Source organism: Vulpes vulpes, chromosome 1 (genome assembly GCF_048418805.1).
Source record: "Vulpes vulpes isolate BD-2025 chromosome 1, VulVul3, whole genome shotgun sequence".
NCBI lineage: Eukaryota > Metazoa > Chordata > Mammalia > Carnivora > Canidae > Vulpes > Vulpes vulpes.
Window position 1 is genome coordinate 74,554,255 of NC_132780.1, and position 14,062 is coordinate 74,568,316.

Consider the following 14,062-nt stretch of genomic DNA (forward strand, 5'->3'; position numbering starts at 1 on the left):
GTGCTGACGGAGGGCTGGCCTGGAACAGGCAGGACATCCAGCAGCTGTGTCTGGATGCCATAAGGGGCCTTCATGCCTTCAAAGTGGGCTGTGGCGTCGCTGGCTTTCACCGGACCATGTGGCTGCCAAGCTCCAGAATGTGGAGGACATACCTGGGTGACAACCACAAAGCAAAAACCTTGGCATCTAGATATGGCAACACCATTGGAAAGGCAGTGTCTGAGATTTTGTGAGTTTTCAAAGTCTGGGCCACAGCAAAAACTCTTTACCTCTACCTGAGAATGATATTTCCAGGGAAAATAGCCTGAACCTAGGAAGAGTGTTTCTCTTTCTTCTCCTTTCCACGCAAACTGTTTCTCCAGCAAAGTCAGCATGCTGCTTTTTCTACCAGCATTTGTCTATTCTCCTTCCTGGGGAACACAATGCTCTTGATTATACCCACTATGGGCACAGCCAAATCATGAGAATGAGCAGACGTGTGCTCTAAAAGAAGGTTCTGGCAGAGACCACCCATTGCACATATTGCCACAAAAAGAAGCTTCTTTGAAATCACTCCTGTCATGCATGTAAACAATGCTCCCATGCTGGATGTTCTCACTCATATTCCATATAACTGATTTTGTCACCATAGCATGTCAAGTACAGAGTGGCTGACTCTTGCAGGTCAAAAACTTCAAGACACAAAAGGGTTGAAAGAAATAACCTCAGATCTCTAATTAATTGTGAGGGTAGCAGGAAGCCAGGACTCGCTACCTGGTCCTTCCTCATGATATGATATGATAAGATCCATGAGTTGGGGGGACACCTGGGTGGCTCAGTGGTTGAGCTTCTGCCTTTGGCTCAGGTTGTGATCCCAGGGTCCTGGGGTCAAGTCTCGCATCAGGCTCCCTGCAGGGAGCCTGCTTCTCTCTCTGCTTATGTCCCTGCCTCTCTCTTTCTGTGTCTCTCATTAATGAATGAATGAATAATAATAATAGTAATAATAATAATAATAATAATTAAGATCCATGAGTTGGGTGGTCTGTAATAGACACCACGAAGCCCTGCCAGCAGCAAACTATATTATAAAATGCTACATGACCAGCATGTTTTCACAATGTGACCAATTCCCTGAAAGACAGCTGAGCCTCTTTTTCTGGGAAAAAAAGACAAAGCTTGTAAGATATGCCAAAGCAACATGTCTTGAAAATAGAAGGGCACAGAGATGATGGCGGAGGGGTCACCCCTGGCAGGGCTGGGGAGAAGGATGGAGAATGACATTTCCCATGGGTGTTCTTAGCAGCCATGAACATGGAGAATTCCATTCTCAGGACTACCTTTCCTTCTGGATAACTTATAGTTAGCTCTTGCCTCCTTTAACAGAAGACAGGACATACCTGTAAAATGTATTCTTCAAGTCCCCCTTGTATATCTTCTATATGTCCCTGTCCCCTTTGTAAGAAATTAGTTGACTATAGAATCTGTACCTCCAAACAATATTCTGTGCTATCTGTAAACACAGAAGCACCAAAAAGGAGATACTTTATATAACGCAAATACATACAAGACCACATTTGTTTTCATGTATCTTAATATCACACACACACACACACACACACACACACACACACCAGCATCACACTGTGTACCCCAGCTCCTAGGGACATGAGGCAGGTACAAGATATGTACATCTTAGTAAAGTTCTTCATTCATTGTTTAAGGATTCTCTTCCACAAGATGAAGATTACTTCTGGGAGTAATGAGAAGTTCAAGTCCAGACTACTTGGTTATATGAAAAAGAAAGAGCGCTGGATCCCAGATGGAGCCAGGTCAATGGGTCCAGGAGGCCAACTCTACAGTAATGAACATGAAACTTAGGGAGACAGGTGAGGCAGGGAGCCCATTCGAGCACATCATGGGTGAACATTTTTCTTTCAAGAAGTTCAAAATACAATGGCACGTGCCCATACATACTCTTTGGTAGGATGGGATTAATCCAATTAACTTGAGATTGACCATCTTTAGTCCATTCAAGACTGAGAAAAAGTGTTTTGTTCCTAGAAATAATAAAGGTTATCTGGACTGCCTGAAGGCATGACAAAGGCACACCCAGAAGGAATCTATAGAGGGGGTCAGAGGATTCCCATCTGGTGACCTCACGGCGAGAAGGTGACCCACACAGGGGCATCTAGAAATACTCTGCAGGGATCAAAATGAGGTCAGCTGGACCTTGCAAGCCCTTCTCCCCAACCAACCTGATTTAACACAAATCAATGCAGGGTGAACAAGAATTTACACTTGGCTTTCTAGCTAAAGAGCACTTCAATTTAAACATGGCTAAATGAGTCATGTCGAGGTTCAAGCATTCAGACATGACTACTCATGGCCAATGAATATAGGTTTTTTTTTTTTTTTTTGGATGGAATGAAAGAGAATACAATTTCTGAGAAGAAAAGCCAAGGCACAGATGAAGAGGTCGTTGAGTAGAAAGTCAGCCCAATACTTAACACATTAGCATTGTGAAAAACAGGGCAACCAGAAAGGATATCTTGCAGGACTGTCCTTAAGAGCATTGAGGAATCCTGTCTGTTGTGAACCTGTGGAAATGAAACCAAAGTTTAGCATTTAAAAACATTCACCTCCAGAAAAACAGCCTTCGTGTTGAAAGCTCCCTCATCTACATAAAAATAATAGGTGTCTAAAGATCAATTAAACAATTATATTTTGTTGTGCTACGGCACCCAGTATGCTGATCAGGGATTGAGATTCCACTGAAGTTATTCAACAAGAAAATGGCAGATTCATAATTAGACCCAACATCTGCAGGATATTTTTTCAATAAAAGCAGATGGATGTCTGCATACTTTCCCATAAATTATAGTTTGATTACCCCTTTGTTTTCCTCATTTTAATAGGAAAACAGAATACTGTATGCTATTTTTTTCCTCTTCTTTTATGAAAGACTGTTTTTCCAAAGTTTGTTAACTGTTGACCTCGGACATGCTATATACTAGGCTACATATAAAAGACGTCTTCATCTGCACCCAGAGTAAATAAACTCAGAGAGCTGGAGTTTATTACTCACTCCTTTAAGAGTGAATAGTTGGTGCAAAGAAATTTCTCTAGGGCTTTGAGTAAAGAGGCATCTGACAAGAAGCCATTTGTGCTGGCTTCATGGTTTTTAAACACAAAGGCCCATGTGGAGGAACTCTTGGCCTTCCTGTCCTGGGGCGGCATGAAACTGTGTTTTGGGGATATCACCCAGCCTGGGGCAGCAACGAGAGAAACAGGGAGAAGGGAGACAGTGTCTGTGCTGCTGCGGCCACACAGGGCAGTCGAGGCAGGGGCCCTGATCCCTCTGTGTAAGTGGGAACCAGGTCCAGCCATGGGAAGGCTGAGAGTGGGGTGGCTCACATCTGTTCTCAGGGTCCCATTTCCCCTATCGCTGTCTTCCCCACTGGCCACTACTGAGGCACAAGGATGTGCCGGGCGCTAGGATGCTAAAGGGTGGGGAAATGAATAAGGAAAGCTTAAGGCTTTCTCTTCCATCTCTGCTAGGCCAGGGGGCAGGGGGCGCAAAACCAGCAAGCGGGCTGGGGCAGATCGTAGAGCAAACACACTCTCGAGGCAGAATGAGGACACTAGAAGAAATGACTTATCTTCCCCTACTGAACCCAAGCTCATTCACTTTCCCAAATTTTCCTTTCTTGTTTTCTTGATAAGAATGCCTGGCTGTCAGGTTCCCCAGATTCTCCTCCGGGGCCCCCCTTCCTATCATGGCCCCCCACCCCCTCCCAGATCCTGTTACCTGGCAGGGAGAACTCAGGCGACAGTTCTCCAGCTGCTCTCAAACAGTGTTCTGCCTTTGCCAATGTTTTCAGAATTTTAGGGGATCATGGGAGGCACGTAAAAACCTGCCTTTCCTGAGAGCATTGAGTGCCGAGCCAAGTCAGGGGGTATGTGGGGTTGTTGAGGCAGGGTGTGGGGGTTGTGGGTGGTGCATAACAAGGGGGAAGGACAATCCGTATTTGCTTTTGTTCAACATATTCAGGTAACTTGTAAGCAGATAAATTCTGAACTTTTTTTGTGGAGGAATGGGATTAACAATATATAGGCATAAACTACAGCAAACTCTGTTTTGCTGGATCTTGGGTGACTAAGATGTTAGGGGAGATGATAGTGAAGTGTACATCACCCAACTGTGGTGGTAGTGGAAGGCTTCACTCTGAGTGTGTGTGTGTGTTCCCAGAGCTCACGTGTGCAGGCATGCAAGTGAAAACCAGCACTTGATGTCCAGAATGCAGGGGTGAAGCCATAAGTACATTTCAATAACATACATAGGAAAGCATTCTGAAGTTGCTAAAGATGATATAAGAACATCAACTTTAAATGCTATTTTTTTATGTCCTAAATGTGCTACAGCCTTGGTGCTTATTTACTCTTGTTTCTGATTCTTTGGTCTATTAACACACAGATAGGACCCTGGCTGCATTTTTGTCACTTTTTAACTCTGAAATTAGAGAGAAAAGGTGCCTCTGTGGGGCCACGAATACTGTGGAAAGGGCCTGTCATGACTGAATGGTCATCCTCCTCCTGGGATCCCACTGAGTCCTGGCTCTCAAGCATAGATTACAGACTGGTGTCACATTTGCATGGAGGGATTCCAGTCAAAAAGAAGGGATCTAAGTTTTAAAATGCCATGAAAACATGGGAGATCCCATGTAATGTCCAAATCTGGCCAACAAACTCTCCATACTGCTGACTTGCCCCAGGCCCCAACTGACGCCACCAAGAGAAGCAGAAGGTGACTCCAGCCTGAGCACACCCCATCTGTGGCTTCAGTACTGCTGCAGGGGAAGCCAGTGAGGCTGAAGCCAGAAACTGCCTGGAACGTTGCAGGAGGGAGCTCTAGGCTTGCTGGCGGGTGGATGTGATTCAGGAGTGTGGACAGGGGCACCGCTGGCCTGCAGGGTCGCTAATGGCCCTGGGATGGAAGTTTAAAGGCTTAAATTCCTAGGTCAAAGCCGATTCACTTCCTTCTCATCATTCCCTGTTGTTGGAAAGCCGATAATCAAGAGACAAAGGAAATTCGAAGTTATGACCTTGAGAATGGGAAAGGAAGATGTCATTTGCTTGGGCAAGTACTTAGTAAAATCCTTCCTATTCCAAATCTCATTTTTAATGAAGTTCCTTCCTTCAGGGATTTACTAATGTGAAGCAGATAACTGAAAATCTTTTCAATCATGTATCTTCAATGTGTGTGTGTGTGTGTGTGCATGCATGTGAGGAGACCCAGTCTTTATCCCCAGACATTGTTTCCTAGGGACGGCGACTGTTCTCGCTTAAGCTGGTGTCACGTTAAAAACAAAACTTCTGTTTGATGGTTATCATTGCAGCACATTATCCTTTGTGCAAAATGTGGGAATGACTCTTCCAAGGGATCCCTTCGCAAAAGAGAAAGTGAGGTCCTTGAAGTTAGAACAGGGGCAAATGTATCAAGGAAAAAGTCTTGTAAGTGAAAGAGAACCTGATCTGGGTGACCTGGCAGCTGTGGCTGGAAGGATGAGGAATGGGGAGTAGAAGGAATGATGGGGGAGGGCAGGGGGAGGGCAGAGAAGAGGGTTGGGGGTGACAGGGAGGGAGGGAGGACAGGGAGAGAGGGAAGAGAGGGTGACAGGGAGGGGTACAGGGAGGGAGGACAGGGAGGGGGGACAGGGAGGGAGGGGGACAGGGAGGGGGGACAGGGAAGGAAGACAGGGAGGGGGGACAGAGAGTGGGACAGGGAGGGGTGACAGGGAGGAGGGAGGGGAACAGGGAGGGAGGACAGGATGGGGAAGAAGAGTGCATGAAAGGGGCAGGCTGGAAGTAAGGAGAGGAACAGGAAGAGGATAAGAGAAGAAAGAGAAAGCCCGAAATGATCAAAATATTAACTCAAAATTAAATCAGAAAAGCAAAGGCAGGCAAATGGTTACATACGTAATCTGATTTCGCCAGCATACTTACGAAGAATGACGTGGGTGATAACGAATGCAAATATAAAGACTGTCAGAAAAGACAGAGATAAAATAAACATATAAAAAAATCTGTAGTTTCTTTTGCCCACACAGTTGCCTACCCAGGGACAGTGGTGATCAAACCGTTCTGAAATGAGAGGCAGAGAAAAAAATAGGGAAATCAGTTAATAAAATGTCATTTTACACGAGGGAGCCCCCCCCCCCCCCCGCCGCTCCCCAGTACCCTGGGAATACAGTCGGCCCTTGAATGGTGCGGGGGCTTGGGGCACTGACGGCCACACAGCTGGGACCCCACCTCACGCTGACCCCCCGAAACAACCTACTGTCAGCCTCCTGTGGACTGGGAGCCCTACCCATCCCGCACGGCCCATGAACACATATTTCACACATTACATGTATCATATACTGTGCTCTTACAATAAAGAAAACGTTATTAAGCAAATCACGAGGAGAGGAAAACACATTCACAGCACTGTGCGTGTGTCTCAGCGGCCCCGCACCCCAAGCCTGTGTTGTTCAAGGGTCGACTGCATCACAAAATCACATCACACCGCTTGCTTCCAAATGCACCACTCAGAGAAATGCTTAACATGAAGACACTTCGAGAATGGGATCATTCTTTTAACAGAACCTGGCTGTCTTGAAAAACCCAGAACACGCATTCTTCTCAAACAGCAGCTTAAAGAAATGGGAACTCAAATTCTCATCACGATGAGAAAAGTCAAGGTTTCCCTCTTTTTAAAAGACGCCTCTGAGATGCACAGAACAGTCCTCCCTTAAGATGCGATGTTAAGTGCTGGGCCTCTTGCTTGCCTATGTGCGTGCATGTATAAGTGTGTGTGCGTGTGCACATGCACGTGTGTGTGCATGTATAAGTCCACATGTGCCTGTGTGTGCATGTGGGACTGAGTGACCACCTCTCTCGTCAGTGGCCGTAGAGAGAGGTCACAGGGGCCTGCACTAGGACAGAGGGATAATCCCTTGCTCTCCCATCCCATAACAACTGTTTCCCGAGGAATGCCCCCACTATTTCAATAGTTGTAGGTAAGGTATTTTAAAAAGTGAGCTGTCATCTTCATGTGCAGTGTAACACACTGGATCTTTTAGTCTGCAATTCTCAGCTAAGTTACCTGTAAAACGAAGATGCTTTTATAGAGTTGCTTTGGGGTTGAATAATGCCCTGGAAAGCATTTTTAAAAAGTACACAATGTTGGGACACCTGGGTGGCTCAGTGGTTGAGGGTCTGCCATTGGCTCAGGTCGTGAACCTGGGGTCCTGGGATCGAGTCCCACTTCGGGCTCCCTGCATGGAGCCTCCTTCTCCCCCTGCCTGTGTCTCTGCCTCTCTCTCCATGTCTCTCATGAATAAATAAATAATCTTTAAAAAATAAATAAAAGTACACAGTGTTTTGTAGTTTGTCAAGAGAAGTCACATACCTTAGTACCCCATGGCCTCGAGCCATTTCTAGGAGGAAAATGATGCTGCCCTATTTTCTAGAGGAGCAGACTGAGTCCTGGAGAGGGGGGATTGCTGGCAGGGGTCCCTGCAGCTCAGGAGCAGTGGAGCTAGAGATTGAGGCCGGTCTACCCCTGCATACACTGGCCCTAGCACCCCGCGAATGCCCGAGTGCTGGCTCCTGGCACTCTTACCCTGTCACCCCGGGAAGCCTGTGTACAAACCCACTTCCTCTCACCGTGGGAATTTCACACAAAGTCTATAATGTGATTGTGATTTGTCCCTCCCCTTGCAAGTCATGGCCAAGGGCTTCTCTTTTTTCTACTCCTCAGTCCAGAAGGACTATCCAGAGTTGCCCTATGAACCACACGCACCCTGATCGGACTGCCTGCCGCCACTGCTACGGGGCTGAAAACACTGGTTGGACAACTTAGCTTTTTACTCGAGGTGTTTCCCATGTTTACTTTCAACCTAGTTTTCATATTTTAAATACCTATATGCTTTACAAGCATACAGAGAGGCCTGTGTGAGGTGTGACTGTGTAAGTAAGCCAGTCCAAAGCCAGGCACCTATGTCACCTGTCATAAATCACTCATCTCCTATTTTATGTCTCCTGCAAACTTGCCTCTTGAAAAGGGTGTGAGGGACACTGGGGACAGTGGTGGCAGAGGAACTGTAAGATCCATCCTAGCTGCAAGTGGCGTTAACAAGAAGCAGCCAGTCTGAACAGCGAACCCAAAGAGAAATTTCAGAGCTCACTGGCCCGGTGACAACCTGATGGCCTGTACGAGGCTGACACTTGGGGGAAGTAATCCCTGTTGATGTACTCTGTCCCATATTAGCATGTGCTGCCAAGCCCACACAGCTGGAACAGTTAACTTCTGTGTCAAAATGACCTCATTTCTCCCAAGTCACTGGTCTACACAGGCTGTACATGGAGATGTCTACACAAAGAAGGACAAAAAGAGGAAAAAAAATCTAAAGCAACCATATTTTTCCAAGACTTTGAGTCTGTCATTTTGAGAACGCTTTTCTTCTTTATCCATGAGTATCAGAAAATGTGAATAGGATGTGGCGGGGGTGGGGGGGGGCAGAGAAGTACATGTTAGGTTGGAACTTCTTGATTCCAGCCATGAAAGCTTATCTCCAAATCCCAAATATGTTGTGGGCTGAGCTTCTTCCTCAAGTGAAAGCCACCTATCAGCATAGACGACACCAGGGCTTGGGAGGCACAGTTAACATCGTGCACACCCCCATCGAAGAACAAGGGTTTCTACAGCCCACGTAGACCACTGCTAGGGGGGCAGGCAGTTGTTTTGTTTTTAGCTTAGAAGGTTGTAGCAAAGCTGTGACTCTGGCCTTCCTGAAGGAGGCTGAGCAAATGGGAAAGATGAGATGCATCAGACCCTTGCTCATGGGGTCTGAGAGGCTTCCTGCAAAACCGGTGATATCTGGGAATGGTGTGAAGGCCTGGCTCTCTGGCAGTCTTGAGCTGGAAGCAGTTTCTGATTGGAAACTTGTCTTACTGAAAACGTTGTAGGCTAACAAAAAACCCGCTGAAATGGGTGCTCCCCAAGGAATTCTTTTGTCAAATGTGTCTCATGTCTTTCCTTTTTGTTTGTTGAACCTGTGGTGGTAAACTGAGTCTAAAAGCCTCAGTGGGCATCTCTGTCTACTGGCCCCCTTGCCCTGAGTGTCGTTTCCCACCCCCATCCCCTTCCTCAACTTCCCTCTCCGCACCCAGGGCTCAGCTTGGGCCTCTTCTCCTCTCCGTGGATTCTCAATCACTGGGAAGTCTCTCTTCATCCCAACATTCAGCTGCCAACCACACACTGGTGATGCCAAAATGGCCACGTGCTGCCTTCAACAGGTCCTGTCAGCTTTACCCTCACTTTTCTCCAAAAATCATTCATTTTTTTCCATTTTTGCCAATGCTACTCAAAGTCTTTAATAAATACCTGTCAAATGACTGATTAAACCCTTATACCACCGAAAGGACACCCATGCCAGCAAGTGTGTTGCCAACATCCCATGGTTATGAGTAGTGAGGCTGGGGCAAAGCCTGCTCCACCTGCCTCTAGGGCTCCTGGCCACAAATGCACCCCTGCCTCTACTCAGTATTTTCCATGTGCCCACGGCTGTGTCACGTGCTAGGAAGGAAAACAACAACAACAATCCTCCATGGCTTCAAGGTCGTCCTTATTTGATAGGATGCTTTATTTTCAGACTCCAAATATTGCTCAGACTCAAGGAGTGCACTCCTCACAGTTCGCAGTGAACTCCTCCTGACTTAGCAGCTAGCCAGCCTGTTCTCTCTCACCAGCGCTGGCCAGCCTACAAAAATCTCCCTTTGCGAGTCAAGGATAAAATCAGGACAAGGATCGCTCACCCTGTCCTGCGTGCCTCTTGCTCTGAACACATTCACCCTAGCTCAGAGCGGAGGAAGCTCGGGGAAGAGGGGTGCCTGGGGTCGTTCTGGACGGGGAGGTTTCTGTTACTCAGGTTCCGGGAAGAAGAGTAGACAAGCGTTGGGCATGAGCTGAGCTGGGACCAGAGGAAGTGGCCAGAGCTGCACACGACGTGCTCCTGGGGACCTGAGTGAGGCAGTAATTGGCTGAGAGGGAGAACATCTGGAGGAGAGGGGGACCCAACAGCTGGCAGAGCTAGTTGCATGCATCCACAACATCTGAGACATCTTGCACAACTATCATTAGAGGTCAGTTTGTGTATTTCCTGCATGGAAAAATTAAATGGGGGTGTCCTATGTACTGGGGGTGGGGTGGGGGTGCTGTGGGAGAGTCTTTAAAAAAACACTTTGGAGCTGCTGCCACATTCCTTGATTCGGAAGTTTGGTCCCTGCCAGAAGGGAGTGGTAGCTATGCGGCTACATTTCTGGAGAGTTCCTAAAAAGCACCAGGAGCTGTTCCCTGTGCTATGCTGTTGGGGATCTGTGCTCACCTTTGCTGCACAGAGGAACAGAGCCTGACGGGAGGGGAATGGCACACAGGGATGTGGCGGGGTGCTGGTAAATCTGGAAGAATCTGGAAGGTTCTCTAAAATAATGAGAGATCCGAGGAGCTAGCTGGGGCACCCTGACCACAGCCCTGTTAGCATCTCGCTGCCCTGTGATGATCTGCGGATCTGTCCTCCCGCCATCCCCAGGTGAGCTCACGTTGAGAAACCATGTCTAGCCACCCAAACAGCCTGGCAGACAGACACTCAACAAACATGCACCAAGCCAAGAAAGAGATGCCTTTAATCGCGTTTGGTAGGCTTCCAAGCGATTGCTGCTCCTGGTTGCCAGGTGCAGACACTGAAAATGCTGGTGAAAGAGAAAATTTGGGGTGAGCCAACCAGAGGAAAAGGCAGGGGTCTGTGAAAATCGAATGTACTCAGAGGAGGCTGAGTGGTGACAGCTGCTGACCAGAGCTGAAAGCGCTGACTGGACAGTTGTTAGTGTGAATCAGCTTGTGGCGAGAGGTGGCCTCTGGCCTCTCCCACTATCAGGGGGAGGCAGAGTGGTTTTATTTATTTATTTATTTATTTATTTATTTATTTATTTATTTTTTAAATTAATTTTTATTGGTGTTCAATTTACCAACATACGGAAAAACACCCAGTGCTCATCCCGTCAAGTGATCGCCTCAGTGGTTTTATTTAAAGTTCCATGAGACACCACTGGGGGACCCAGACGCTGTGGGTGGGATGCAAGCCAACTTCAAAAAGTCACCTGCCCTGAGATTGTTAAGTGGGGAAAGAAGGTCGCATTAAATTGGCCAGTGGGAACATACTTCAGAAAAAGGAATTATGGTCTTATTTTATTAACCCCAAACTCAAAATAATAACGATTACTCTATTATTAATGATGACTAAAGGTACCATTTTCCAACTGCCTATTACATTATTACGTATTAATATTATTTCATCATTTGTCATTTATCCTTGACAAGAGTCCCAGAGTAGGTGCTATGCTCATACTTTACAGATGAGGGAATCACCAAGAGAGGTGAGGCACTGCCCACCAGGAGCTGTAGGTTCTGAGCAGAGACTATGCCTCTCCCCTGACAAAGGGAGTTTAGGGGAGAAATGCAATATGAAAAAGACACCAAACACAAGGAAAATAGGAGAAGTATTAGAATTGTGCAAGGATAGAAAAATCCACTGAAATCTTAAGGGAAAACTATTTGCCAAAGTTGTATTTGAAGGCTTCCAGAGAAAGGAATACAATGTTGGAAACGTTAAGAATTTAAAATCTAAGAGTTGGGCTCTAATACAGGCCCTCATGACTGGCATCCAGAGATAGACAAAGATCATCCCCTCGGTATAGGACCAGAAAATTTTTCATTTTCCAGACAGTGGTCCTGGGCTCTGGATGGGCTGCCTCTTAGCTTGGCCAGGAGAAAGGAAATAATGATCCCAATTTCCTTTTCCAACAGTGTCTTGAGAATCAGAGATACAAACATGCAATTAAAATGTAAAATGTTACTTACCTCTAAATTAAGTTAAATGTTTTTAAAAGTATGAGACAGAAAATTATTTTTTCTTTAAACCCAGGCCTTTTTTCCCTTAACCTCTCAAATTAGAAAAATCTTCCCCTATGAAGTATCTTTTTTTTTTTTAATTTTTATTTTTTAGAATGATGGAATGTTAGAGTGGTACATATTGTTACCTGGCTTTTATGGTTCCCATGCAATTCTTAGACACTAAATAATTCACGCTGTTCTAAACTTTTGGTAAGACTCAAGTTAAAATAGCTTTGCTGCTGTGTTCCATGATTGGTTGGGTTTCTGAAAGCAGCCTGGCATGCTCCCTCTACCTCCTCCTCCTTCTCTCACTTTTATCCACTTTTATCTCAGTGAGTCCTTGTCAGGCACTGTGTTAAGTACTTCATATGAACTGTGCCACTTATTTCTCTGACAACCTGGTAAGGTTGATGCTATTATGCCCATTTTACAGATGAGAAAGTGCAGATGGAGAAGCTGGCATTGGAATCCAGGTGTTAATCTGAACCCTTAACCACCACCTGTTACTGCCTCCTATGCTGGTCATTGTGCCAGGTGGGCCTGAGGACCCGGGGTGCCCTCCCTCCTGGAGCAGCATGCTTGGGCACCCACAACCCCTGGGCAGATCACAGGGATGGGAATAAGAAAGGAACATGGCCACCACAGGACCGGCACTTCTGTTGGTAAGCCCTGTGGGTCTCTCTCTTCTGGTTCAGGGCATCTGTCCTCTGAGGCATGCAAAAAAGGTCTAGCTCATGTCTGGGGTGCCTACTCTCCATCAGAAAGTACTCCGGTCTTTAAAATGATGACCTCATTCTCAACAAAGTGAAAGTCAGAAGTGGGAACACCTTAAGACACATATAGATTTGACAAATCTATTGAGACTGTGAGGCTTGGGGGTTATTTGGGGCCAAGGGATGTATCAGGGAAAGTTTCCTACCCCCTCCCAATACTTCTTACCTCCTTATCTGAAAATGAGTTCTATCCATTAATATCATACTAATTCTATCATACGAATTCTGTGGCCATAAAGTATTAATATATCACTTCTATGTGGGGACTTAATTTTTTCACATGTAAAAAGTTGAATTCAATAGCCCCAAGGCCCCCTTGAGCTGTTACATAAAACGCAAAATGACTCTGTGTTTTATTAGTACCCGTACAGATGTTTGCAGTCTTGAGCCCTTGCCAATGTCCAATGAATTAAGATCCTACAGCTTTTAGCTCCCTTTGCTAAAAAACTAAAACTTTCCATGTAAAACCAACTAGTAAGTGTAGAGTTGTTGTAATCTTTCCATGCTGCTTAACAAAACCTTGGGCAGTGATGTAGAATCAAAGCGTCTCCCGCCACTGTCTCCTCTTCACCCCCCGCCCCTGCTCTGGCTTCACCATTACCTGGCATGGCCCCGAGTCTCTTTGGGCATCAAGGGAGGAGGCTTAATAATGGACAACTAAGGTCCCTTCAGCTCCTCAAACCGTACACATTTCTATTTCCTCAAATTGTCTCAGTTTGTTTAACTTCTGTTTGTAAGGTTGGTTTCTGATGCTGGGGGAGTTTTCTGCTTCTAGGATAAGGGAAGACATACAGGGAAGAAGCAAGCCTTTGGAAGTAGCTGTGCCATGAGGCAGATCTGCTGGCTAGAAAACAAAGATGACAACAAAATTTGTAAGAGGGGAGAAAAAAAGATCTTTCCAGAGAAGCAAAGAGAAATCGTTGCCAAAAAAATGGAGAAAACAGGAAAAGACTTTGTAATACGAATACTTTTTGAAAGGAGATGTAAGAATGTTAATAAAAATACGATGACTTTATAAAAAGTGAATTGGCCTATTATGAGATAGAAGGAAAGAAATCCTACAGTTTTCTAAATTTGGGATCCAGCAGGGGGCATCCTAAGAAGCATCAGTTCCAACGAGGCAGGAGAATGGCATTGCCTTCTCAGCCCTGGCTGTCCCAGCATCTCTGCCCTTGGAAGACTCAGGATGAGAGCCCCACTGTTGAGCTTTTTGAGTTTCCTGGAATTTAGTTGCTGGATTAGAGCTCTGGCTCATCATGATAAAATCAGTAATGTAAGTTCAAATTTGTATGTCCTCAAGAAAACAGTCTTGAGGCAT

The 14,062-nt window shown here is 46.0% G+C and overlaps 1 protein-coding gene across 4 annotated transcripts in view; it reads right to left on the bottom strand.

Annotated features, from left to right (window-relative positions):
- Positions 1 to 14,062, bottom strand: part of ZDHHC14 (zDHHC palmitoyltransferase 14) — a 273,384-nt gene that overhangs the window by 32,280 nt on the left and 227,042 nt on the right. For all 4 annotated transcript variants that reach the window (XM_072767166.1, XM_072767156.1, XM_072767163.1 and 1 more), the window contains exons 4-5: positions 5,983 to 6,120; positions 2,533 to 2,576 (exon numbers count right to left, since the gene is read on the bottom strand). In XM_072767166.1, coding sequence (XP_072623267.1) covers positions 2,533 to 2,576; positions 5,983 to 6,120 — 182 coding nt within the window. The remainder of the gene's footprint in view (positions 1 to 2,532; positions 2,577 to 5,982; positions 6,121 to 14,062) is intronic.